The sequence below is a fragment of the Cibotium barometz genome, chromosome 40, assembly GCF_041138505.1.
Source record: "Cibotium barometz isolate CiBa-2024 chromosome 40, ASM4113850v1, whole genome shotgun sequence".
In the NCBI taxonomy this organism is placed as follows: Eukaryota; Viridiplantae; Streptophyta; class Polypodiopsida; order Cyatheales; family Cibotiaceae; genus Cibotium; species Cibotium barometz.
In genome coordinates, this window is record NC_141085.1 from 6,511,340 (window position 1) to 6,538,574 (window position 27,235).

At 46.6% G+C, this 27,235-nt stretch overlaps 1 protein-coding gene and 1 long non-coding RNA gene across 5 annotated transcripts in view; both read right to left on the reverse strand.

Annotated features, from left to right (window-relative positions):
• LOC147615141 (elongator complex protein) overlaps positions 1-27,235 on the reverse strand; it is a 78,492-nt gene that overhangs the window by 10,152 nt on the left and 41,105 nt on the right. Inside the window, exons 3-5 of one of the 4 annotated variants that reach the window (XM_086779132.1) lie at positions 16,238-16,395; positions 16,086-16,135; positions 14,236-14,305 (exon numbers count right to left, since the gene is read on the reverse strand). In XM_086779132.1, coding sequence (XP_086635258.1) covers positions 14,236-14,305; positions 16,086-16,135; positions 16,238-16,395 — 278 coding nt within the window. Of the gene's footprint in view, positions 1-14,235; positions 14,306-16,085; positions 16,136-16,231; positions 16,396-16,432; positions 16,506-27,235 lie in introns of all 4 variants that reach the window. The other 3 variants (XM_086779131.1, XM_086779134.1, XM_086779135.1) reach the window with 3 other exon arrangements.
• Positions 14,689-16,071, reverse strand: LOC147615142 (uncharacterized). The gene is made up of 2 exons (XR_015262747.1): positions 15,252-16,071; positions 14,689-14,941 (listed from the first exon to the last, which is right to left on the reverse strand). It is a non-coding gene; the product is annotated as an uncharacterized LOC147615142 (long non-coding RNA).

Genomic DNA, 27,235 nt, shown 5'->3' on the forward strand with positions numbered 1-27,235 from the left:
CATTGCCTGTCATTTGATTAGCAGCTGTAGGAGACAGGACTGTGATTGTTGTCTCGTCTAGACCGTTACATATGGAGATTTTATATCTTGTCTAGATTATGAATGGTACAAGTCTACCATGCTTGTGAATGGGCAATTGAAGACCTTTAGCCTTGTAAGATAAGAGATCTCAGTTTGTGCAATGCGAAGAGCTCTTCAATGTGGTTGAGTCATGCATGGATCACTTTCTATGCATGAACATTGCATTTTGATTCATTTGTAAGACAACTATTGGGCCTAATCAAAGGAGGGCCAAGTATATAAGACAACTATTCACTTAAAAGGGGTTCCATGAAAGCTTGCATAAGCCAGCCAAGAAGATGTATTAGCAAAGTGATTAGTACAATGGTTAACCTTTGATTAGGCCCAATAATTGTCTTATATACTTGGCCCTCCTTTCATACTCATTAACCTATGCCCATGCCCAAACTTCTACAAACACCTAAACTAGTATGTACATGGCCACTTATTATGCCCGTGGCTCACCATTGTTACAAACCATTCCTACCATAGGTTTCATCCTTAAACCATTAGCATGCTGGTATCCAACACCACCACACCATGTAAGCCAACCGCCATAAAATGACCAAGAATGGTATGGCAGTAAAAACTGCCTATGAGAGCAAAAAGTCATCCATATGGTCAAAACTGCGTATAATGCTCTCAAATCAGCAATCCATACAGCCCAATGTCAACACATAGCTCTCATAAGGATGTTTGCATATAGGAGCTCAAATCCAATACTCATAAGGCCTCCAAAACTGAAATTTACAGGAAATTCCAGCAAGCATATAATTCAATTATTCACCACCCAATGCATCCCCAAGTCATTCAAACCCTTCCAACATGAAAGCGGACCTCCATGAAGCATTCTCAAGGTGTAAACCACTAGAAAACGATGGCGAAGCACTCTTTCCCTTTTTCCCAATATACTCTCTGGCACATATTCAATCATACCCTCCTCATCCATAGGAGATAGTTCGTCCACCACTTGCACAGCTGGACCCAAGTAAGCCTTCAAATAGTAGGAGGAGAAAGCAACAATTGATAAGCAACTTGTCCAACTTTCCTCAACACTTTGAATGGTCCATAATAACGATGAGCAAGCTTCATGCATGTATTGCCTTCGAGGAAACCATATCTACTCTTGGGAATTCTCAAAAGCACCAAATCCTTTTCTTTAAAAGACAATGGCCTTCTATGGGCATTCTCATAGTGCTCCATTCTCCCTTGAGACTTCTTGAGATTGTCCTTGCACTTTTGGAAGTATGGCTTGTATCTTTTCGACTTCATCTCTTGCATTTGGATTTGTACTATCTTGCTTAAAAATCACCATTGGCAAATTCACTTTGTATTCATACATTGCCTCAAATGGTGACATCCCAATGCTAGAGTGATACATACTATTGTATGCAAACTCCGCCATATGCAACCACTCATCCCAAGCATGTTGGATATAAAACAATAATGCCTCAAATAAGTCTCCAAACATTTGTTCATCCTTTCGGTTTGTCCATCCGTCTCGGGATGATAGGTGGTGCTTGGTATCAATTTTGTTCCCATGTTCACAAATAGTGTGCGCCAAAAGCTACTCATAAACTTCACATTTCTATCGTTCACTATTTGTTATGGCACCCCATGCAATCTAAACACATTCTCCATGAATTGATGCGCCACTTGTGATGCTGAATATCTCACTTTTATTGGCATAAAGTGGGCTGTTTTTGTCAACCTATCCACCACCACATAAACACTATCCCATCCTTTCTGGGTGATACGAAGACCGGTGATCAAATCCATTGCAATATGTGTCCATTTGTCGTCCGAAATAGGCAAGGGCTTGGGCTGAAGCAAACCACCCTCTTTATGCATAGGCTATTTGTTCATTTGGCATGGTAAAAACATGGACACATGCACATCCTTCCATGACCCTTTCTAATGGAAACTCTTTCTCGTGGCATCATATGCCTTGTAGAGTCCCAAATGACCCGCCATGGGTGAAGAATGCATTTCATCCATCACCTTTTGCCTGAATGCCGAGGTGGGAAAACTTTTTCTTTGAAGTATATGAGACCATTTCTCATACAAATCTTCACATGTACCATGCTGTAATTTATGCATCATAAAAACTGATTCCTCATTCAACAAGTACTCTTCTTCTACGTCCCTAATCCAATCTTTTTGCACTTCTGATATGGCTGCCAATAACAATGCCCACATTCTTGATTGGCAACCATTAGCCATACATCAATCCTCTGATTCCATTTCCATGTATTTGCTCAATTCTTCTTCAATCCACAGCGCGCGGTACCTAACCCTCCCACTACCACCTTTTCCAAGGCACTTAGTGGTAGCGAAATTCAAGAAAACTCTCTCCCTTGGCCCCTTCTTCCTCCTCTTGCCAAGGGTACTCCTCACTACATCATTTTTCTTGAGGTTTTTGAGCAGAGAGAAGGATCAAAGCACAAGCTCTGATACCAAGGCAAGAGAGGAGGTCCCCTTAGAGCTTGTGGTGGGACAAGATAGAAAAAATCTTGCTTCTACACAACCAAGGTTCCATGGACGCTTGCATAAGCACTCCAAGAAGATGTATTAGCAAAGTGATTAGTACAATGATTAACCTTTGATTGGGCCCAATACTTGTCTTTTATAGCCCTCCTTTCACACTTCTTAATCTATGCCCATGCCCAAATTATACTAACACCTAAACTAGCGTGTACATGGCCACTTATTATGCCCGTGGCTACACCCTTTGGAGGAATTTTAGGTATAAAGACCTCCGACAAAAACACACATTTCTACTTTTACGCTTTGAAGGAGTTTTAGTTTAAACACACACTCCTGCAGGAAATGATTGCATTGCCTTGTGTGAATGAATCAACTATTACAATCTTAGAGGTAAACCCTATTACAATTTACATATATTAATGAAAATTTCAGGTTATTTCCCAAACTTTCAAAAAACCAAAGTTTGATTTTGACTCCATAAGAATCTACTTACAAAGCTTCGAATCATCAACTCCATCATGCATAGCATAGACAACATGCTATGACAGCCCCATTCACATCATCAGCACCCCAGAGTAGGTGGCATAAAGATATGTCACCTTAGTAGAGAAGTCTTCAACCATCCAGCTGAGTTTCTATCACTTCACGAAGGTGAAGGATAGACTCAGTCATGATGAGGCCTGGCAATAAAAGAACATACAAACACACACACACACACACATACTCACACGTGCGCACAGTAGCTTGTTGAGTTAATTACACCACTTGGATAGAAAGGACTAATATAAACTAGCTAGCTGCAACTTGGATGAACACTTCATATAAGAAGGAGAAGTCTTTCAAAAATTAAGGTGCTAAATAATTCATCAATGCCCACTTAGTAAAGTAGTGTGTGTCTACTATGTACTAGAGCCTCTGCCATGCGAAAGAGGATCTGCTCGCTGAAGCCTTCGCCCCCTCACCCTGCTCGAGCTGCCGCCTGCTCGCACCCCCCCTTGTTGGGGTAAAGGCATTATGCCCACCCTTATAGTGTGTACAAGCCCATAAGTTATAGTACATACTACACTTAGTACTTTTAATGTACTAAGTGCACTATGTGTACTAGTGCAATATACATGTGTGATAGGGGAGTCACACACTCATGCCTCATGAGTTGACTTATCCCCACAACTCTCTCTCTCTCTCCCTTGTTCTTCTTTGTGTATGTCTCCCACATAACCTAACCCTAATTCTTCCTTCTCCCACACAACTGGTATCAGAGCCAATCTGCAGCTCTCTGCATGTGCAGTATTCTTCCAACACGATGGTGGGCGTGGAGCTGGTGAAGCGGGAGACTAGGCAGTCGTAGGCCTTTGTCCATACTCGCCTACTCGCCTACAGCAACCAGGTATTAGAGCGAGTAAGATACGCAGGCGCTAGGCTAACACAGCTTGAGCGAGTAAGATACGCAGGCGCTAGGCGACGTAGCACTACACATCGAGTGGCGCTAGGCTTGAGCGAAGGCAAACACAAGCGAATTGGCTGGCGGGCGTTGAATTATTAGCGAAGGCAGGCAAACTCGACACAACGCTGGCCCTTCAGCGTGAGCAGCGAGCGGATACACAGGCGACACACCATTGCCCGTCAATGGCAGGCGCTTGTAAGTCTGGCCGAGAACACCTGTTGCGGTATCCGATACTCGCAGAAAGTCTCAACTGGTGATCTTGGCGGCCCCGTCAAACACGTCACGGTCCGCCTCTCTCGTTTTCGCCCACCCGCCAAGGCACGCTTCAACGTTCATATATCGCCCTTCCTTTCCCCGCTCCTTAAATACGGCTAAGTTTGCCCACCGCAAATGTATTCAGCACTGGTGCAATGAGAAAGGTGACACGATATGCGAAATTTGCCACCAGGCTAACAGGAGTGGTTACAGTGCCCCTCAACGACAACCACAATCAGAAAGTGTCTCTGTAGACCTCGAAGCAAGTCACTCCTGGAGCTACCCGTAGCAACATCAGCAAGCCTCCCTCCCTTTTTTGCAACAGCATCAAATTTTCTGCAGCAGCATCACCAACCCCCTTTCCTGCAACAAAAAATCAGAAATTACAAGGTATTTTCCTCTTTTTTTTTTGGGATTTGCAATTGAGCAAGTACAATCAACAATTGAGCATATACAGGTGTCGAATTGCTCAATTTTGAGCAAAATTGGCAAAATTGGGTGACATTGGTCACAATCAGGATCAATTTGCAGGAAATTGGTCACAATCAGGATCAATTTGCAGAAAATTGGATGTTGAAATTTGGGGCTTTTGATGTAATTGTGCAATTAAGCACTCATACATGCTGTATGATGTGAAAAATCGCACATTTGGGTAAAATTGCAGCAAATTGTAGTGCAAATCAAGGGGCTTTTGTGTCGATTTGGTTGATTTGCATGCAGGCAATCGCATTTGATGCTGTGGATAATGTGTTGATGCCTTACAAGCACTCAATGTGCCTGTAAATCAAGGGGCTTTCATGTATTTGATGTATATGTGGCCAGGGGGAAGCATCGTGAACACTCTGGATGCCTTCATGTGCGTCAATGTACCATGTATGATCAGAAATTGATCTTAAATCAAGGGGCTTTTCAAGTTTCTATGCTTGTTGAGCTTGGCAAAGCAGCAGGCAAGACATTTATGCCTTGAATCCTCAAAAATCAGCTTGCAGTCAAGGGGCTTTTGCCCAATTTCTGTTCGGGACTGTTGTATGCAGTGTACAGGACTGTAAAAGTCTGATTTTCACTCATTTGGACAGCCAGGAGAGCATTTATTGCTACTGTACCTGCTGGTACAGATTTGGCACAGCTTTGTGCATGTTTTGGCATGGCTGTACACTGATTTGAGTGAGGAAAAGGTTCAATTTCAGCTGCTGTACTTGCCAGTACAGGTTTGGTACATCATTGGTGAGCACTTGGTACTGTTGTACAGTACTTTGGAAGGGCAACAGAGCACATTTAAGGTGCTGTCCAAAATCTGCAGCAACCAGATTTTGGTGATTTCATCACAAAAAGTGGGAGAAAAGTTGCATTCTTGCTTCCGCAGTGGGAGATAAAGCTTGGAAGAACAACTGTGAGCACTTTGTGTGCTTTTGGTGCAGTGTTTGCACATTTTTGCAGGGAGTCAGGCATTGACAGGTTGCATATTGCTATGGCAACCACAGGTGAGAGCTCTTCATTGCTTCACATCAAGAAGCTTGAAGGCTCGCATAATTATGATATTTGGCAAACCCAGTGCTACAATGTGTTGCTCCAAAAAAAGCAGCACAAGCCTATCAAAGAAAGGGGTGTAATGCCCGCTTCTCTTACTGCTGAAGAGTGGGAAGATATGGATGAGCTGGCAAGATCTACTATCATGTTGTCTGTGTCAGACTCATTACTTTTCAGCATTCGTGAAGAGAAGACAGCTTGGGGAATGTGGCAGAGATTGCAGGACTTGTATGCCCAACAAAGTGCCTCAAGCAAAGTGTATTGGTTGAAGAAACTCATAGGTCTTCAGATGAAGGAAGGGGCGTCTATGACAGCCCATCTAAATGAGTTTAATGGTATTGTCAGCCAGGTCATTAATCAAAAGTTGGCAATCGACGATGAGTTCAAAGCCACTTTTCTGTTATGCACTTTGCCAGAGAGTTGGGACACATTTAGGACAGCCACTAGCAATTCGCATGCTATGCTGTCATATGCAGATGTTGAGGGTGCTCTTCTTCAAGAAGAGATGAACAGGAAAAACAACTCTGTTGGAAAGTCCAATGCAATGAATGCACGTGGGAGATCCCAACAAAGGGGAAAAAGCCAAGAAAGGGGAAGGAGCAAGTCTCGCTCCAAAAAGGATTTGGAATGCCATTATTGTGGCAAGAAGGGACACATTAAAAAGCAATGCTACAAATGGAAAAATGATCAAAAGGAAAAGGGAAAAGGCAAAGACAAAGAGAAAAATGAAGCCAAAGATGTAAAGCCAAAGGGCAAAAGTGGAGTCAAGATTGAAGAAATCAATGTGTCACATGCAGGTGGCAGTGAGGATGAGGTCCTATTTACTTCTTCACTTGGTGTCCATTCACTTCTTACAGGTGGTCATGGTATGCACTCATGGATCATTGATTCAAGTGCCTCCTTTCATGTCACAGGTTGCAGAGACTTGTTTGTCAGGTACACTGCTGGCAATGAAGGAGTGGTTTATTTGGGTGATAACCATGCATGCAAGATTCTTGGCAGAGGTGATGTGAGGCTTGTGTTTTCAGATGGCTCACAGCTTATGCTCCATGATGTCAGGCATGTGCCTGAGATCAAGAAGAATCTGCTTTCTACTGGACAGCTTCATGATGCTGATTATGTTACCACATTTGGTAGTGGAAAGTGGAAGATTAGTAAGGGCTCACTGGTTGTTGCCAGAGGCTCTAAGGTGGACACTCTTTACTTTATGCATGCAGGTGTTTGTCACCATGCTAATGTAAATGCAACCGAGTTGCCGGAAATCTCTATGTGGCATAGCCGGTTGGGACACATGAGTGTCAAAGGAATGGAGCAATTGTCTTGTTTGGGTTACTTGCCTTCTCTAAAGTTTTCAAGTTTTCAATTTTGTGAGCATTGTATATATGGTAGGCAACTACAGTGCCCCCGCAAGAAAGCTCTTGGACAGAAAGATGCTCAGTTAGAGCTTGTACATACAGATGTATGTGAGATGTCTCAGCTTTCTTTGGGAGGGGCAAAATATTTTGTGTCGTTTATTGATGATGCCACACGCAAGGTGTGGGTCTATCCTCTTCGTTTGAAGAGTGATACATTCTCAGTGAAGTTTGTTGCTCTTGTTGAGAATCAAACTGGCAAAACACTGAAAGCTTTGCGTTCCGACAATGGTGGAGAGTACATGTCCAAACAGTTTCAGGACTTTTGTGATGCTAAAGGCATCAAGAGGGAGCTCTCTACTCCTTATGATCCTCCACAAAACGGGACAAGAGAGGATGAACAGGACCATTCAGGAGAAGGTCCGTTCAATGTTGTCACATGCTGCATTACCTCATGGTTTTTGGGCTGAAGCTGTTATGACAGCCGTTCACCTTATAAACAGGTCACCTAACACGAGGCTTGGTGGAAAAGTGCCAGAAGAAGTATGGACAGGGAAGCCTCCGTCATACAAGCACTCGAGAGTGTTTGGTCGTGTTGCGTACGTGCACATACGCAGGGAAATGCGCACCAAACTTGATCCTAAGTCTCACAAATGCATATTCCTAGGATATGGTGACAGAGGTGAAATGGGGTATAGACTTTGGGATCCCATGAATAGAAAGATCATACGCAGCAATGATGTCATTTTTGATGAAACATGCATGTAACAGGAGCCTGGCAGAGTCATCTTTGATGATGATGGACATCATGGACAACAACAAAGGGCTGTAAATCAGCCATTACAGCAGGAAAACCAGCCCTTAAATGGTGCTGAAAATGGTCCAAATGGACAGCCAGAGATGGCAGAAGATATCCCTATGGATATACCACAGTTAGAGGAGATACTGGGCATGATTTTTCAGCCTTATGGCATGGAACAGGAGCCACCAATGGGTGATATGCAGGCTGGACAGCAACCTGCAAATGATGGTCATTGGGTACGGAGGTCCACTAGACCCTCCAAAGCCCCTGACAGGTTTGTTCCAGGGGTTGACTATTTGATGCTTACTGACTGTGGGGAGCCCTCATGTTATAAGGAGGCCTTACAGAGGGCAGACAAGGCTCTTTGGGAGCGTGCCATGAAGTCAGAGATGGATTCTCTGCATAAAAATGGAACTTGGAAATTGGTGCATTTGCCTGCAGGCAAGAAGGTTTTGCCATGCAAGTGGGTATACAGGCTCAAAGTTGCACCAGATGCAAAGCCAAGATACAAAGCCAGGTTAGTGGCTAAGGGCTTCAAGCAGGAATATGGTGTGGACTTTGATGAGATCTTCTCTCCAGTGGTCAAAATGACCACACTTAGAGCTGTGTTGGCTTTGGTTGCGCATGATGATCTGGACTTGATTCAGATGGATGTGAAGACTGCTTTTCTTCACGGTGATCTCCATGAGGAGATATATATGCAGCAGCCAGAGGGTTATGCAGTGAGTGGAAAGGAAAAGCTTGTATGCAAGCTGAAAAAGAGTCTTTATGGGCTCAAACAGGCACCAAGGGAATGGTATCATAAATTTGATACATTCATGAAATCCCAGAAATTCAGGAGAAGTGACATAGATCACTGCTTGTACACCAAGAAAGCTTTGGATGGCAGTCTAATGATCCTCATCTTGTATGTTGATGATATGTTGATTGCCAGGAAATCTCGTAAGGAGATGGATGCCTTGACGCAGAGGCTGCATCAAACCTTTGATATGAAGGATTTGGGTGATGCAAATCACATTTTGGGTATGCGGATACTTCGGGACAGAAATCAGCATGTGTTGTATTTGTCTCAGAAGGAATACATTGGCAAAGTTTTGCAGAGGTTCAATATGGACGGGGGAAAGAAGACTAGTACTCCTTTGCCTCCATATGTGAAACTCAGTGCTATGGACAGCCCACAGTCAGAAAGAGACAGGGCTGATATGGCCAAGATTCCGTATGCTTCAGCATGTGGCAGTCTCATGTATGCCATGGTTGCTACTAGGCCGGACATTGCATTTGCAGTGGGAGTGGTTTCTAGATACATGGCCAACCCTGGCAAGAAGCATTGGGAAGCAGTGAAAGGTGTCATGAGATACCTGAAGGGCACACAGGATATGTGCATTTGTTTTGGCAAACAGGGTGCATTAGTGCATGGTTACACGGATTCGGATTATGCCGGTCATCCAGATAACCGGAAGTCCACTACCGGTTATGTGTTTACATTCACAGGAGGTGCTGTGTCATGGATATCCAGGATGCAGAAGTGCACTGCCTTATCTACTACAGAGGCCGAGTATATTGCAGCCACAGAGGCTTGCAAGGAGGCATTATGGCTATCTCGGTTAGTGGTTGATTTGGGCTATACAGGGGATATACCATTGTTGCATTGTGACAGTCAGAGTGCCATCCAGTTGGCAAAGAACCCTGTCTTTCATGCAAAGACGAAGCATGTGGATGTGAAGTATCACTTCATCAGAGAGGTGATAGAGAACAAGCAAATTCAGCTTGTTAAGATTCATACGGATGACAACCCGGCTGATCTGTTGACAAAGAGTTTGCCTCCGGAGCGGTTTGCTCATTGCAGACACTTGATGGGCATTGGATGAGGCCAGTTTCAGCCTTGATATGGCCTTGTATATTATCATGTACATGCTGATTTTTTCTTTTCCTTTACTTAAGGGCACTTTGCCTTTAAGTGGGAGGTTGTTGGGGTAAAGGCGTTATGCCCACCCTTATAGTGTGTACAAGCCCATAAGTTATAGTACATAGTACACTTAGTACTTTTAATGTACTAAGTGCACTATGTGTACTAGTGCAATATACATGTGTGATAGGGGAGTCACGCACTCATGCCTCATGAGTTGACTTATCCCCACAACTCTCTCTCTCTCTCTCCCTTGTTCTTCTCTGTGTATGTCTCCCACATAACCTAACCCTAATTCTTCCTTCTCCCACACACCCCTCACCGCCCTCGTGACTTAGCCTCTCTCCGCTTGCTCGCACCCCCCCCTCCGTGCCCCTGTGTGTCTCGCGTCCTCCGCCCTCCCTTTTCTCGCCCGTCGTCCCCTGCCCACCTGCCCCAGTCTCTTTCGCGCCCCCCCCCCCCCCCCTTCCTCCGCGTCCCGCCCCCCTGCCTGCCTCCCCCTTGCGCGCTTTCCCCGCCCCCCCCCCCTTTTTTTTCTTTCGCCCCCCTCTGTCTTCCACCCCTTCCCCTTTGTCTTCCGCCCCTTCCCCTCTGTTTTTTCCGCCCTTCCCTCTCCTCCCCTCCCCGCTCGACTCAGCTTCAGACTCTGATGGAGGCTCCTCCCGCCCCACCTTCCGCAGCCCCCTCGCCCGCCTCTGAGGATACCCCCATCAGGCTTTCTCTTTCGCCAGAAGAGGAAGCGAGCCTCGCCGCAGAGGTGGAACGCCTCCAGGCACATTCCACCATCTGCCGTATAGTTGGCACCCGCCCCAGCAGAGGGGAGATCCGGGATCTTCTCCAGGCCCGCCTTCTTGCAGATGTGGGCAAGATCCTGGACGTTCAGTTACTGGGCCGCGGACACTACCAGACTGAGTTCGAGACAGCCCAGAGCGTGGCCCAGGTCCTAGCCATGAGTCCCCTTGACATCAGGGGCGCTCGGGCCTTCTTCAGACCTTGGCAGCATGGTTTCGACCCAGCAGCGGCCGAGCAGGGAGAGCGCCTATTCCATGTTACAGTTTGCTTTCTTGGACTTCGTCGCGAGTACCTTCCGCTCCTTTCTAGGATAGGATCATTGGTGGGCTCGGTGCTTGAGACTGGCCCCACAAAAGCTTCAGTGGTGGCTAGAGCAGCTGGCCTGCCTTCGGTCAGAGTTTTGGTTCCTGACATCTCCTCCCTTCCGAAGGTCATTCAATTACCTAGGATAGGGGGGGATGGATCGATCAGAGAGTGGAGTTTTTGGGGCTCCCGAATCAGTGTTTTATATGCAGGCAGGTTGGCCACCTGGCCAAGGCTTGCCCTCGCAGGAGACCCCGACCTTCACCACAGCAGCAGACCCTCGATGGCCCGCCCACAGATGCGGCTCGGTAGGCAGCCTCCGGGACACCTGCTCAGCCCACAGAGACCTCGGATTGGCAGCCTGGATAGGGGCGCCGTAGAGGGAGACAGCCACACCAGCATGCCCAGAGACCGATGTAGCAGCAGTCACAGCCTCAGCATCACTGGGTTCCAGTGAGGAACAGCTTTGCTCCCCTCCAGGAGGAGACCCCAATGCAGGCTGAGGATCAAGAGATGCCAGCACCCCCCCCTTCGCCCTCACCCCCCCCTCCCGCCTCGCTTCCACCTTCGCCTCCTCTCGTTCCCGCTCCCGCTTTTTCAACGGCTCCTTCTCACCCCCTTCTCCCCCCCCTCCTCCCCCTCCGCTCGCCTCAGCTCCCCGGGAGGCACTGGCAGTTCCCTAGCGCTCACCTGTAGTCCGGCAGACACTGAGCACCGACCTTGCTCGAGCACCGCAGAGGAGACCTACCATGCCGATTCGTGCTTCACGGATATCCTCTATCCGCAGTCGGCTGAGTAGTCTCGACACTAGACAGCGCCCGGAGGCTTTCGACTACTCCTTCACACGCCTTTTTGGAGCGGAGGGCCCCCATGAGCCAGCACCCATCAGAGTTCATGTGGTGATACCTCCGGCCCGAGGGGAGGAGGCACTTGATTCAGCGGTGGCCTTCTCCTTCCCTCTTTGCGGCACTAGCGACCGGGAGTGGACTCTGGATCTCGCTCTTAGTATGTTGAAGACTCAAGCAGTTGAGGTTTCTCACCATGTGAGTGATTTGGAGATGACAGATGTGATAGGCCGACTTTGGGAGTTGGCACATTTCTTCGATACCGGGAGTGCGGATGCCTCCGGAATCCGACATTTGATGGTTCGCATAGTGGCAGACCTAGCACGAGACCCTGGCTATGTATGCATACATGAGGTTTCTCTCTCCGAGCGGGAGGCTGTCGCTATGGGACACAGCCACCGGCGCTTGGTCCGAGACTCTTGCAGCACACCGGGTGGGCAGATTCATAGCTGCTCGGATGGAGATTAGTCTCCATCCAAGCCGCTTGCGAAGGCCCGCCGTATGGCTGAGACAGCCTCCACCTCAGCACGTCATCCATGAGGATCATCTCATGGAATGTACAGGGTCTTGGCGGCACACACTATGTACGTTATCGTGGTTGCTTGAGACAGGAGCTTCAGAGATGCCTGGTTGGGGGCAGTATTGATATTCTGATGATGCAGGAGCACCATTTGAGTGAGAGCAGGATTCGGAGATATGGGTCGGTGATGCCTGGTAGATGGGATACGTTTTGGTCTGCAGGCTTTGGCCCCTTGGGTGGGCACCGTGGAGTATGTATGGTGTATGGCAGCAGGCCATTGTGGATCGGGGGGTCATTGTGCCTGGTAGAGCATAGTATGTTATTCTGAGGATGCACGATGAGCACTTTGGTGTGCTCAATGTCTATGCGCCCAACCATGCTAGTGCCAGAGCAGAGTTCTGGACCCTTGTTACAGATGCATTGCCCGAGGCCGCACATTGGTGTGTTGGGAGAGACTTCAACATGCTTGAGGACCCGACCGATAGGGTGGAAGGCAATCATGTTACAGTGCACGGCACGGAGCTTGCAGCTTGGGAGCGATTTTGTATGACACTGCGGATCACTGATGCATGGCAGCATGAGGCTTTCTCTCGTTCTCAGGATAGTCTTAGTTTTTCTCGGTCGGATCGCCGGCAGGGAGGGACTAATCTATCACAGATTGATCGCTTCTATGTGGGCGACAGGTTCGGGAAGCGTGGTGGCTCCGTTGGCATTCTCGCTGGCACCTCTTTTTCAGACCATGCGCCAGTTATTTTGACACAAGATCCCAGAGAGGATACTTACAGATCCCAGTCTTTCTGAGGACATTGAGAGAATATGGCATGATAGCCAGAGCTCTGACCTGGATGCAGCAGGCCACTGTGCCCACGGACTCATCGAGCTCAGCTCTTTTCTACACGCTACAGCCTTGACACGGCTGGAAGAGACTCGTGGTTGCCCACAGGGGCTCTGCAGTTGGCACCTCGCTTGTCTACAGTGGTCTTCCGTCGGCCTGCGTCAGATGCGGCCACCCATTGGAGACACCGCGACATTGCCTATGGGAGTGTCCACAGGCGCAACAGATTTGGCTGAGGATGCTGCTGCGCATTTTGGCCCCCCTCTCTCCAGAGGGCATGTATACGTGGGGAGCCGCTGCTTGGTCGACTTCGTCAGGGCTTGCTCTGGGATATGAGTCGGAGCAGGACAGCCAGGCCATCAGATTCATTCGGGGCCAACCTCGCCTTGTTCCTTCACCGGATTTCTCGTCCGCCGGCTGGACACAGGAGAGGGATCTACGATGGGAGCTCCTCAGTAGCTTCACCATATGGTTCACCTGGAGAGCCCGTTGTTTCAGGGCCTTTGAGGGGAGGCTGGAGCCACCAGCAAAGACTGTTCCGAGTATCTGGCAGGCGTTGATTCACACCCTGCGAGGACAGTATGACCGCATCCGGGGCGACTCGGATCAAGCGATCTTGCGGCGCCACGCCTTCCACACCACTTGGCGCAGCGGCCCCTTCTATACTCTACACGCGGGTACACCCTGATGGCACTACAGGCCACCTGTTTGGATTTTCCCCCCTCCTATAGTATGATACAGCCTCTCAGTTATTTGTACTTGTATTTGCACTTTTTTGCACCTAGGGAGAGTCTCCCAAGCTCTGCCTTCTTATGAGCAAGAGAGGGGTTTTGTAGCCCAGTGGGTGTTATTTTTATAACTAATGAAAGGATCTTCTCGAGAAAAAAAAATAATAATAATAATAATTCATCAATGCGATCATGTAAGACAAAAATAGGTACATGTTATTTTGCTCCCTGATTATGATGTCATTGAGTTAGTAAGCCACTGATAAAAAAACCTATGCCCTCATAATTGTTTCACACAAAAAATAGCACAACCCGAGAGCTAGAGCAACAAAAATCACCTACAAAATGCTTTTTCAAAAGGAAAACCGCGTATACTAACCATGTGATCGAAGATTGTTGAGGAACCTGGCCATAGAATTGACAGAATTATGCCGCAAAAATGAACTGATCTGTACATCAGACAGCACGTACACAACAAAATGTCAAATGCCTCTATTACAAGATTCCACCGAGTTAATAATCTCTAATCTCTAATCACTTCCTTAGATGACATGTTTTGTTCACACTACCCTTAGAGTCTTATCTTGTTATGATTTATCTTTAACCGTGAAGGCAAAGGCATAAAGCCAAGAACCAAAACATGAATGCCTTTCCGAATCCATCCCCCCCCCCCAAAAAAAAACAAAGGATCATATTTTTGCCTCACCAAACCATGCATCATGATTTTTGATAAGCAAGAACATAGCTGGATATTTTAGGCATGCAGGCTAAGCAAAGCAAAAACATTGAGCTTCGTGTATGCACCACACAAAGGCTAGGGATGCATACTGTGTCACTGGGATTCCAAGATTTGTTACGTTAGGGTCAGTGTGAGATGTTGTGTCTCCACGGAGCAAAGCAAGCTCAGCACTCCATAATTGCAAGGGGGTTTCACTGGAAAAGCCTGCTTGCCAAGACTTGGAATTGATACCCAGAAGAAGCCACAGCAAAAAAATTTGATGTCAATGATGTGCCCCTCTTCACCAAGAAGAGGGGGTTGCAGGCTGTCTCTAAGGTGGGCATGGGCTGGTTTGCAGCACGTAGACCTGCAAACCAAGATGGCTTAATGTAAGGTTATGGAAGTCAAAAGGAGCTGAGGATCCACCACCAAAAGAGTGTAGTCGAGGTTAAATTCAATTAGGGAAATTGAGACACTCCTAAGCTACTATTCCACTAGCCTGGAATTCCTTCCATGATCTTAGACCTGGTTTGCAGCACGTAGACCTGCAAACCAAGATGGCTTAACGTAAGGTTATGGAAGTCGAAAGGAGCTGAGGATCCACCACTGAAAGAAAGTAGTCGAGGTTAAATTCAATTAGGGAAATTGAGACACTCCTAAGCTACTATTCCACTAACCTGGAATTCCTTCCATGATCTTATCTCGTGACTTCTCTGAACTGAGCTTTGCCATGCAGTTACATAATCAGCTAAGCATGTGTCAGAGCACAAGGAGAAGCTTACAAACCAATAATCAAGGGTATTACTGACAAAGACAAGGTAGGGTTTGGCTAGAGACTCACTACCCAACCATAGTCTTGAACAACATCTACTCTCTAGCAGGAGACCATACAACCCTAGCCTAGGCAAGGCATGCATGTCCCATACCATGCACCTCTAATCCCCTTCTAGACTGTCGTTAGATGTGCCTTGGGAGGCACCTCTCCCAAAACCAAGTCCCAAACTGAAACTTACAAATGAGGCACCCTAAAGCATTTTAAAGACATAGGCTCCAGGATGCCCATAAGTGTAGGACACTTCACACCCTGCTAAACCCCAACTTTGAAACCCTAATTATTTTGTACAGCCTCCAAATGCTAGCCACGTCATGTTCAATAAGGGGACATAACAGAAAAGAGCAGCCAGAGCGGGCAAACATGGTAAGATGCCACCTCCAAATCGTTGATGATGAACTTAACAACTAAACTTTTCAATATCCACACAACCAAACGTTGGTTTATGAGATGAAACAGATATTTATACCTCACTGAAACAACAAGATTACATACTGGGCTTTATATCATGCTGCAATAGGGTTTGTATAGCTCACTAAACAACAAAGTTACATATTGGACTTAATATCATGCAATATCATGCTGCCATAGAGTTTGCATGCATACATAAGAATGCAACAGGTTTCTTGCCAGTTCCAACTTCTTGCAAGGAAAATTCTACAATGAGGAGGTATTGTACCGAATCTATCACAACTGAAAAGTGTGCCTTGTCAGCGCTGCCCGATGTTACTGCAGATCAAGAATTCTACTACCAAGGTTGACATCAGGGTATCACCACATAGACAGACTGTACAAAACCACATTCACAAAATAAAGTAGACTTACACTTGCCTGATCGGAGTATGATTGAGGACAAAGTACTTAGGTCTCCCAAATTATGACACAAACTGTGAGACAGTAAACCTTCCTCAACTTTCTCTAGAATTTGGTGTTCGTTTGAGATCCTCCTCCACCCAAGGGGATCAGTATAACAGTCAACAAAGTGCAGCCTGAAGATAATAAAGAAAATGAGTAGTAGCATGTTACCTTAACTGGTTCAAAGGCAAAAACCAGTTGAAATCTTTCAAATCCAGGCTGATCTTCCAAAATGATGTGCAGACTTCTTTCCCACCAAAAAACCAATGAGTGCCAAATAAACAAGGCAGACACCATTAGCTATAATTGATATAACAAACTAACAAATTGACTATGGGAGTTTCTGAAATAACTTTCATAGTGATGTTCAGGATTTGGCTCATGGATTTAGACTATAATCAAACCCACACACCGACAACTCATCACCCAATTATGTGCACATCACTCACTGAAGTTACATAGGTCCTCTAGCTCTTCTGAATTAAGACTAGCCTGTCTACACTAATGATTTATAGTACTCGAAGTAAGAATTTAAGGACTTTTGTAAACCTCTATATCCTTTTTTTGACCATATGCTTTTCTCAGAGAGAATGATTAAGTAATATTTCCGACGTTTTTAGGTGATTATTGCTGGGACACGTCCAGAGGTCGTCCATGTCTATGTTGTGAAGGCCTTGCGCTAATGGGTATCACGTCTTGCCACGCTTGTCATCTTTAAATATCCCACCTAGGCCTGGGTTGGTATGTTGTCAATTGCAAGCTTCCCATGCCTATGTTTTGTTGTCATGTGAAACAGCCAAAGCAGCAAATCTTTGCTATTTTACATGCTCAATGGGGTCGTTCCTTGCAGAACCTGTGGCATTCTGCCTCAGGCTGTTGTGGATGCCCATGAATGCTTCAATTTGGTCTCCTATCTGCACATGCTTTGGCTGCTCATATATTCACCTTCTTGAGCTGCCTGCATTGCCCTATTTCTTCCCCACACAACACTCTCATAGGCAGGTCTTGTCAAATACAGTCATTGGCATGCAATCTAACCTAAGCCCTATGCATTCCCTATCTCACACTGTACAAAGTCATGCTGGATCAATTCTAATCATAATCAACACCATGATAAATATCAAGGAAAGAACTCAAGGACTAAGTTTAACTGGTAATCAAACGAAACACACAAGTGGACTGTGAACAATCCAGACAAACAAATCCAGATGGGAAGTGCCAGGTGGATTCGGATGAAAATTGAGAAGTGAAGGACAGAACAGGATAGAAGTAGAGGAATGGAACAGGTAAAAAACGAATGGAAGCAGCCCAACAAAAAGTGCTCTCCAACACTGATCAGCAAACTTATTGTCTAGACCTGATGCTCTGTAGTATGCTTGCAATCGAGTGTCAATACTGCAAAAACAGCAGTCTTTTCGGCTGTAGCATGCCATACATCTGTAAAGTACCTCCAAAAACACACCTCCAAGACTGGACCACATTCTCATTAACTAAAGCCCCAAGCACTGCATAGGAACACTTGATGCAAGAACAATCAGCATATATAGAGAATAGAGAGAGAGATGACTGTGTTTTCAGTATATTCATATAGTACAAAAAGGTACATCAATCTGGCTGCCTTAGCAACCCCAAAAGTCTATCTAATGACCAATATCCATACGGAGGAGAGATCACTAACAATGAGCAATGCTGGCCGACCTGCTGTCGGCCAGCATTGGGAGGAGTAAACCAACTAGCCACCTGCTGTCGGCCAGTTCCATGGATACAAATAAATATATAGGCTGCCAACCCCCTCAAATACATGCTAAGATGCTGGGCTGACAAGATCCTGGTCCACGCATCATGCCTCCTCATGCCTTTGACAGCTACAACTGCTCAAATCCTGATGTTTTTATCTGCCACAAATCAAGGATTAGCCTGGGATTAAGCATGTCCATGTGCATGCACATGACATCCCCTTCTAGAAAACTTGATGATGGGATTCCAACTTCTGACCCTGGATGACTGTCATCAGCCTTACATGTGGCACGTGCTTTAGCCTTGGCCCTTTAGAATTTAGGCTCTCTCTCTCTCTCTCTCTCATCTATGCCATATGGGCCTTATGGATAGCATATGCTCTCTCTCTCTCTCTCTCTCTCTCTTCCCTTGAGGCTTGCCCTTATGGCATACGCTATATAAGGCTCAAGCCTTCAAGCTCTTTCTCACATCCTTCAAGCATTCAAGACATCAAGGAATCAAGCTCTAAGGTCAAGCTCTCAAGCTCCGAACCTCCAAGCTCTCTCTCTCTCTCTCTCTCTCTCTCTCTCTCTCTCTCTCATTGAGTCAAGCTGTCACGTAGGCTGTAAAGCCTGTGACCGATGGGCAGACCGGATGGCCATGTCCGGGGTTCAGTGGGAGAGGACGCTCATGCAGAGTCATGGGCGGCAGGCTAGTGTGGACGGCAGGCCACACATTATATAGCCTGGGGGATGAGGGGCAATCCTCATTCTTCCTCTATGGCTGGGTGGTGAGCCAGAGGCCGTCCCCTCCTGTGGTAACGCCCGTAGCGGTGTTACGGATATCTAACACTGGTATCAGAGCGTGGTTCAATGGGGTCGTCAGGGTCCGCGCATGACCGGGGGACCGGAACCCACTCAATGGTTTTCAACCATTCATCTCCTCATCCTTATCTCGAATGGAGTGTGTGGAGGGAGGCGGCCAAGACAGAATTGAAGGGGAAGAACTCTCTCTCTCTCTCTCTCTCTCTCTCTCTCTCTCTCTCTCTCTCCCACAGCAAGCGAATTGGAGGTAAGCAATTTTCATTTTTTTGCTGCGTTGAAGCTTGTGTGCAAAAAAAAAATTCGTTTGGTGAGGGGCGAAGCTCCGTCTCTATTGTGTGTGGGGGTGGGGGGGGCGAAGACAAACCCCACGACCCGTCTCTATTGTTTGGGGGGGGGGGGGGGGGAGGGGCGCAGACCAACCCCACGACCCAATACGGACAGGAGAATGCTTAAAAGCCAGCATTGATTCTGCGTTGAAGAGGAAGCTCCGAAGACCGCCTGCTTACGCCGTTTGAGGTGGGCGAAGAGTCTGCGTGAAAAAAATGACTGGAGGAATCAACGTTTGGTGTGGGGTGGGGCGAAGAGCACCGTGCTGGAACAGTGCAAGCATAGTATGAGGGGGGCGATTTGCTGGATCAAGGTGACCCTCGTTTGAGGGGGGGCGAAAAGCCTGCGGTGGCCAAGCCTTACCCAACTAGCCAGGCCAGCCAGGCTAGGCGGCGGCCAACCAGGCCAGCCAGGCCAGCCAAGCGACAGCGGGCAGACTTGGCCCCGTTGTGGACACTCCCCACGGGCGGGCGGCCACGCCCAGAGCGGCGAGGGCCGGGCCGGCACGTTATTTTATTTTTTTTAAAAACACAAAACAACAGTACATCCCACGAAACAAACCCAACACGGCCGTCACGCCGTGTGGTCGTAGTGCCCATTTTCCACGAAAGAGACCCACCGCACACGGCCGTAGCGCCGCGTGCTAAGAGAGAGACAAATCCCACGGCCGTAGTGCCGAGTCCTTCGAGAGAGAGCCGTTCTATGGCCGTTGTGCCTAGTGAACACTTCTATGGCCATAGCGCCTAGAGGAAATTTCATCCAGCACGTGTGCACCTAGAGGAGAAAACATACGGCCCTAGCGCCTGGAAATTACTCTTTCTTTTACTGTTACTGTTGTGTATTTCTGGTTTATTGCATTGTTTACATTGCAAGTAAATAAAAATGTCTGCCCGTCCCAGTGTGTCCCCGTCCACTAGTCCGGTAGGTTTTTCAGGACTTCTCTCCTCGGTTGCGGGCCTTACCCCGACCGAGTTGGCTGGCCGTAGACGCCAGGCCGTCTCCCGTTCCGAGGGGCGCTCTCCAGGCACGTCTCGTGACCCGCAGGCGCCTTCCACGTCTCGTGACCCTGCCCTTGACCTTGGCATGCCCATAGAGGCCGCCGACCTGGCTGACCCCGCTCCGGCCGATGAGCTGGATTATATGGACACTGACGTCGCCGAGGGGGACGATGACCTCTTGGCAGACCATGACTTTGACTAGTACCTTACTGACCCTGCCGACATCCTCACGGAGACGGAGCGATCTAGTGTCACAAATCCCTATATTCTAGGGACATGCGGATGCGTGTCAGGCCTAGAAACATGCGGATGCATGTATGTATTATACCTGGGCATGTGTATGGATCATATAAGTGGATGCATATGAGTCCAAGGACATGGCAGGACATTTGTGGACTTTCGGGCGATGCCCGTGTGGATTCCGACCATGCACACATGGTGTGTTATGATGGCAGGCGGAATATTTTCAAGTACAAGAATGATGATAGGTGGTTCTCCAAGTTTACATGTGCACAATGCATAAATGATGCATGCCATAACTTTATTTTACTTTGTGTGACATTGTCTTGCTGCCTGGACAATGCTTGTTATTTTGGCTTGTGAAGTCCGAGGGACCGGGGACGCCCGGGTACCTTGTGGACACGTGTGTGCACTCCTGTTTGGGCCTAAAACTGTGGGCTTATGGGTTTTGCAGGTGGTAAGTGCGTCCACACTCAATTTACAGCTTATTTCATTTACTACTAAAGTTTATTGGTTTGCAGGTCCACACTCATTAATAAGTGGCCGGACAACTTATAATGCGTTTGCATTTGGTTGGACCAAAATTAATGAAGTCCGGACAGCTTATGGCCATTTCCCATTTGGTTGGACCTAAACTTATACAAACAGGACAAATGGAGCACTATGGGCTGGACACCTACCTGGACACCTTATGGGGACACTTGTCAGCCTGTATGTGTACCCACCAAGCCCCTTAGGTGGCACTGGAGAAAGGCGCCTCCTTCAAGAGGCCTTTTGGGCTGTTTTATTCATTACTTAACACATTGGAGAGCTGGTTGGAGCTTTGGGAGTTGCTACAGGGCTGGTTGCTTGCTTCCCGGACTCACACAATCTTGGATAATGATCCCCACACTCTTCTAAAGGGCTGGTTGGTAAATTTCAGACCTGTAATTTCTGGTTATTGCGAGTTTTGGGCTGGTTACACGTGTCCAAAGTCAACTTGGACAGTACAGGACAGCTCTAGGGACCTCCACAGGGCTGTAGGACCCTTTACAGGTGGATTTCTCGCGATAGAAAGTTGCTGTTTTGGACTGGTTATTACACAAAACAGGCCGGACAGCAATGGAATATGTGAGCATGGATGTGTCTCAAGGATTTCTGGTGTAACAGGTGCTTAGGGCAAGCATTGGGGACACTTGCTCGCAGAGAACACAGGTTTCTGGATCAGTTTCTCGCGTGGAAACAGGGCCTAAAGATCCATTTACATCTTGTGCAGGGCGGAGTACCTGTGAGGATTGTGATACTCTTGTGCAGGGCGGATGAACCCGTGAAGAGGCTTGTGCAGGGCGGATGTACCTGTGTGCAGGGCGGATGTACCTACAGATTCTCTTGTTTGAAATGTATTCATTCATGATGTATTTGGAAGAATCAGGTGCAGGCTGGTGGTGAATCCCCAGGCACCCGTAATCTTGTACTTTGCAGACTCTTTTGGTAATATAACCTAAAGGGGGGGGTCAGCCTATCATCGGCCCCTTTATGTGGTTTACTGTCATTTTCAGCTTTGTGGTTGTAATGCTCAAGTGTTAAGTGCTCAGAATCTTGTTCACATTTAAACGATTCCAATACACGCGTCCGCCTCCCGTTACATTGGTACCAGAGCTCAGTTTTTCCTCTCATTGGAAAACGGTCTGAGGCTTGGAATCATAAGTGGTGACCTGATTTGAGTATCATGGACAGCCACATTTCTGACAGTGTGGAGAACACACAGGACCGTGAACTTCATGGTACAAGGGATGCAAGAGATGCTGCAGGCAATGATGTCTATGGAGATGCAGGTACTCATGACACTATGCATTCTGATTTGGAATCTTTGAGGCGTCAAGTGCGACGCTATAGGGCTGAAACCGAAGAGCTTAGGTCATTGAAAAATGACCCGGATGTACAAAGGGTGTTGGCTGCGAAGGCAAAGGCTTCGGTCCATGAAGTCACTTTTGAAGCAATTGCAAAGGAAATGGATGTTGAGAAACCCCGAGAGCTTGCACTTGCATACCTAATGGTTAAAGGTGATGTATATACCGAAGCAGATGGTAGTCTGGCTTTCAAGAAGCCACCCCTCATGGCTGCCCGTGGTGATGCACATGATGCACAACAAGCAGAAAGAGCACAGCAAGTGCCAAATGCTGAAAGGACAAGAGTCCCTGGTGCTAGGCTTGATGCAGGTCAAGAGAAGAGTAAGGATGAGGGATCCTCTACTCATTCCCGCTTTACTCCAAGAAGACATATACGTTCTCGTGTTGAGCTTTCCACTCATTTGGAGAGCGTGACCCAAGAGAGAACGAAGAGGGATCGTGAATCTTCATCGCGGCATCATCATCATGCAGATGAACAGGATGTACATAGGGATGCATATAGAAGGAAGAAGCCTCGAGAGTTCAAGTCCGGTGACAAGCATGTAAAGTTTGAAAACTTTCAGGGACGGATGGACTCTACCAAAGCACTTGCTTTCATTAGACATTTTGAGATAGCTTTTTGCAATGAAGACTTTTCAGAAAAGTCTATGCTCAGGCATGTGGGAATGCATCTCAAGGATACGGCAAGTGATTGGTGGCTTGCAAAGATACTTGATGGAAGTGCTGCCCCAACTTGGTCTTCTTTCAAAATTCAGTTTTATGATCAATTCTTACCACCAAACTTTGCAAAGGATGTACGCAAGGAGCGGGATTGGCTGTCCCAAGATGAGGGAGAGTCCGTTGCTTCATACATAGCAAAGTTTTGGAAAGTCCTTCTCAAGGTTACTCCCTTCATGAAGATTGCAGTAAAGATCATATATATCCTAAATGCCCACAGAATCCTAAAAATGCTGAGCCTAATGTGCAAAAGCCTCTTGTGAATGTTGTACCCAATGTGCAGGGTAATACAAGGCATGAGCCCAAGAGTAGAGTCATATGCAAGGCTTGGGGCAAATTGAAGGATCAGCCCGCTTTGTTTCTTTTTGATGATGCTTCCACAGATAACTTTATATCCGTACAGATGGCTGCCGCCATAGGTCTCAATGTGGAAGACATGGGAATGCAAATGAATGCAGATGCCGCGTTTCAGGGCAAACAGGTTGATGTAACTCTGGTCATCGGTAAACTCCGTGTACAAATACAGGACTACCTCGACTATGAGAGCTTTCTAGTGGCTCCTCTTACAGGTTGTGATGTTTTGTTGGGGATGCCCTGGCATCACCGTTTAGAGCCTGTTAAGACTTACAAAGAGAAGAAAATCAGCTTTGTACATAGAGGCCGTGAGCACTCTATAGATGCTGGTACTACTGGAAGTACCATACCTCTTGTAAGCCATGTACAAATTAATAAGGCAATAAAGAAATCAGCTTGTTCTTACTTGGTTTTTGTACGTGATACCATTGAACATTCTAGTGTTGATGTTAGTGCATTAGATCAAGACAAGCTTAACTTTTTGAATGAGTTCAAAGATTGTTTTGCAAATGCTTTGCCAGCAAGGTTGCCACCAGAGAGGCCGGAAGATCATTGCATAGATCTAATTCCCGGTAGCTCTCCACCTAATAGGCCACCATACAGGGTGAGTGCTAGTCAACAAGAAGAGATTACGGCACAGGTGAATGAACTTTTGGAAAAGGGTTTGATTCGGCCTAGTTCCTCGCCATATTGCTCGCCGGTACTTCTTGTTCAAAAGAAGGATGGTACTTACAGGATGTGTGTTGATTACCGTGCCCTCAATAAGATAACCATCAAGAATCGGTTTCCCATTCCGCGCATTGATGACATCTTGGACAAGCTTGAAGGTTCGGCATGTTTCAGCCGAATAGACCTCAAGAGTGGGTATCATCAAGTGAGAGTCGCACCTCAAGATGTACACAAGACTGCATTCAGGACAGCCTTTGGTCTTTATGAGTTTTTGGTGGTGCCTTTTGGCCTTACAAATGCACCCGTTACCTTCAACAGGATGATGGACAGGGTGTTCAGAAAGCATAGAAAGTTCACAGGTATATTCTTTGATGACATTATTGTATTCTCAAAGAATGAAGCCCAACATCGTGAGCACCTGGCTATTGTGTTTAAAGAGCTTAAGGAAAATCAGCTCTACATAAATGCAAAAAAGAGTGAATTCTTCCTCCCAGAGATTCACTATCTTGGTCACATTGTATCAAAAGATGGTGTGCGCATGGATCCCGCAAAGATACAAGCCATGCAAGAATGGCCAGAGCTGAAATCAGTCCATGAAGTGAGGAGCTTCCTTGGTCTATGTGCTTACTACAGGAGGTTCGTCAAGCATTTTGCTTTCATTGCCGCTCCGTTACATGATTTAACGAAGAAGAAAGCAATCTTTAAATGGACACAAGAAGAGAGAGATGCCTTTCAAAAGTTGAAGAGTGCAATCATCTCGGGACCGGTACTCATTATTCCGGATTTGCACAAACCTTTTGTCGTGGAATGTGATGCAAGTGGGGACTGCATAGGACATGCCATTGCCTATGAGAGCAGACGCTTGCAACATGCAGAGCTTCACTTACAGGTTTATGAGAAGGAGTTGTTGGCTGTAATTCATGCCCTTACTATTTGGAAACACTATCTTTTAGGGGCTGATTTTATGGTCAAAACTGATCATCAAAGTTTGAGATACTTTTTGACTCAAAGTAAGCTCTCAGAGAAGCATATGAGATGGGCAAACTTCCTCTCAATGTTTCATTTTCAGATTTTACACACTCCAGGGAAAAAGAATGTGGTGGCGAATGCCTTATCTAGACGACCACAGGTTCATGCTATTACAGTTGCATACCATGAGGACTTATCGGATATGCGCAATACTTATCATCTGGATGAGGATTTTGCACATGTATGGGCTGATTTGCAAGAGGGTATTGCTATCCCGTCTTATGTCATAAGAGATGGATATCTCATGATGCAAAATCGTATGTGTGTGGTAAAGAACCTTCGCCATAAGGTTATGGATGAGTGTCATGCTCCTCCATATGCAGGTCATAGAGGCATTTTGGCCACAGCACAAGCTTTGGAGAGGTATTTCTTTTGGCCACATATTCGCAAGGATATTGAAGCATATGTACGTGAATGTATGGTGTGTCAAAAGGTCAAGTTTGATCGACATAAAGCACCTGGATTGCTTCAGCCTTTGCCTATACCAAATGAACCATGTGAAAGCATTGCTATGGATTTCATTATGGATTTGCCAAGGACGCCACAAGGAAATGATGCTATTTGGACCATTATTGACAGGTTTAGCAAGCAGGCACATTTCATTCCCGTGCGCAAGACAATAAAGCCAGATCATATGGCTAGGATGTTTTTGGCACAGATATTCAAACACCATGGCATGCCTAAATCTATTGTGGGGGATAGAGATCCTAGAACCACAAGCTTATTTTGGCGCGCATTGTTTGACAATATGGGTACAAAGCTGAACTTCTCATCAGCTTACCATCCACAGACAGATGGGCAAAGTGAAATAGCAAATTCAGCCGTCCTCGACTTGCTGAAATCTTACGTATCTGACCGCAAATCGGATTGGGAGAAGTATTTACCACTTGTGGAGTTTGCCCACAACAATACGGTACATACTTCTACGGGCAAGGCGCCCTTTGAGATTATCTATGGCAAGGTAGTACTACCACCCATCCTTCGTACAAAGGATGAGATTTTTGCAGCAGATGAGTATGTCAGAGACTTGGATACTGCATTTGCACAGGTACGGACAGCCATAGAGAGGTCTCAAACCAAGATTAAAAAGACAGCTGATAAGCATAGAAGGGATGTACAATTCAAACAAGGTGATTGGGTCTTGCTGAAATTTGAAAAGGCACGTCTTCGGAAGAGGCCAGGAAAAAGAGGGAAAGTACCCTAAACTTTCCAACAGGTATTATGGACCTTTTCAGATCTTGGAGAAGATCAATGATGTTGCATTTCGGCTTGTACTCCCAGATCATTGGAACATGCATAATGCTTTTCATGTGAGCCTATTGAGGCCTGATGTGGGACCGACACCGTTTGAGCCGGTTTTGGAAGACCCACCCGAGGTGGATGAGCTGGAAGAGATTCTTCAACCTGAACAGATTGTTTTTCACAAGGAACGAAAGCTTGCGGGAGGCAAACTTGTTCGTAGGTACCTTGTGAAGTTCAAGAATTATTCAGCTTTGGATGCGAAATGGATGGATGAGGCCTACTTCGAGGATTACCCAGATCTTTTGAAGGCCTATCTGGAGGCTTTTTAGTTGCGGTCAACTGATTAGAAGCCGGGGGGATGTCACAAATCCCTATATTCTAGGGACATGCGGATGCGTGTCAGGCCTAGAAACATGCGGATGCATGTATGTATTATACCTGGGCATGTGTATGGATCATATGAGTGGATGCATATGAGTCCAAGGACATGGCAAGACATTTGTGGACTTTCGGGCAGTGCCCGTGTGGATTCCGGCCATGCACACATGGTGTGTTATGATGGCAGGCGGAATATTTTCAAGTACAAGAATGATGATAGGTGGTTCTCCAAGTTTACATGTGCACAATGCATAAATGATGCATGCCATAACTTTATTTTACTTTGTGTGACATTGTCTTGCTGCCTGGACAATGCTTGTTATTTTGGCTTGTGAAGTCCGAGGGACCGAGGACGCCCAGGCACCTTGTGGACACGTGTGTGCACTCCTGTTTGGGCCTAAAACTGTGGGCTTATGGGTTTTGCAGGTGGTAAGTGCGTCCACACTCAATTTACAGCTTATTTCATTTACTACTAAAGTTTATTGGTTTGCAGGTCCACACTCATTAATAAGTGGCCGGACAACTTATAATGCGTTTGCATTTGGTTGGACCAAAATTAATGAAGTCCGGACAGCTTATGGCCATTTCCCA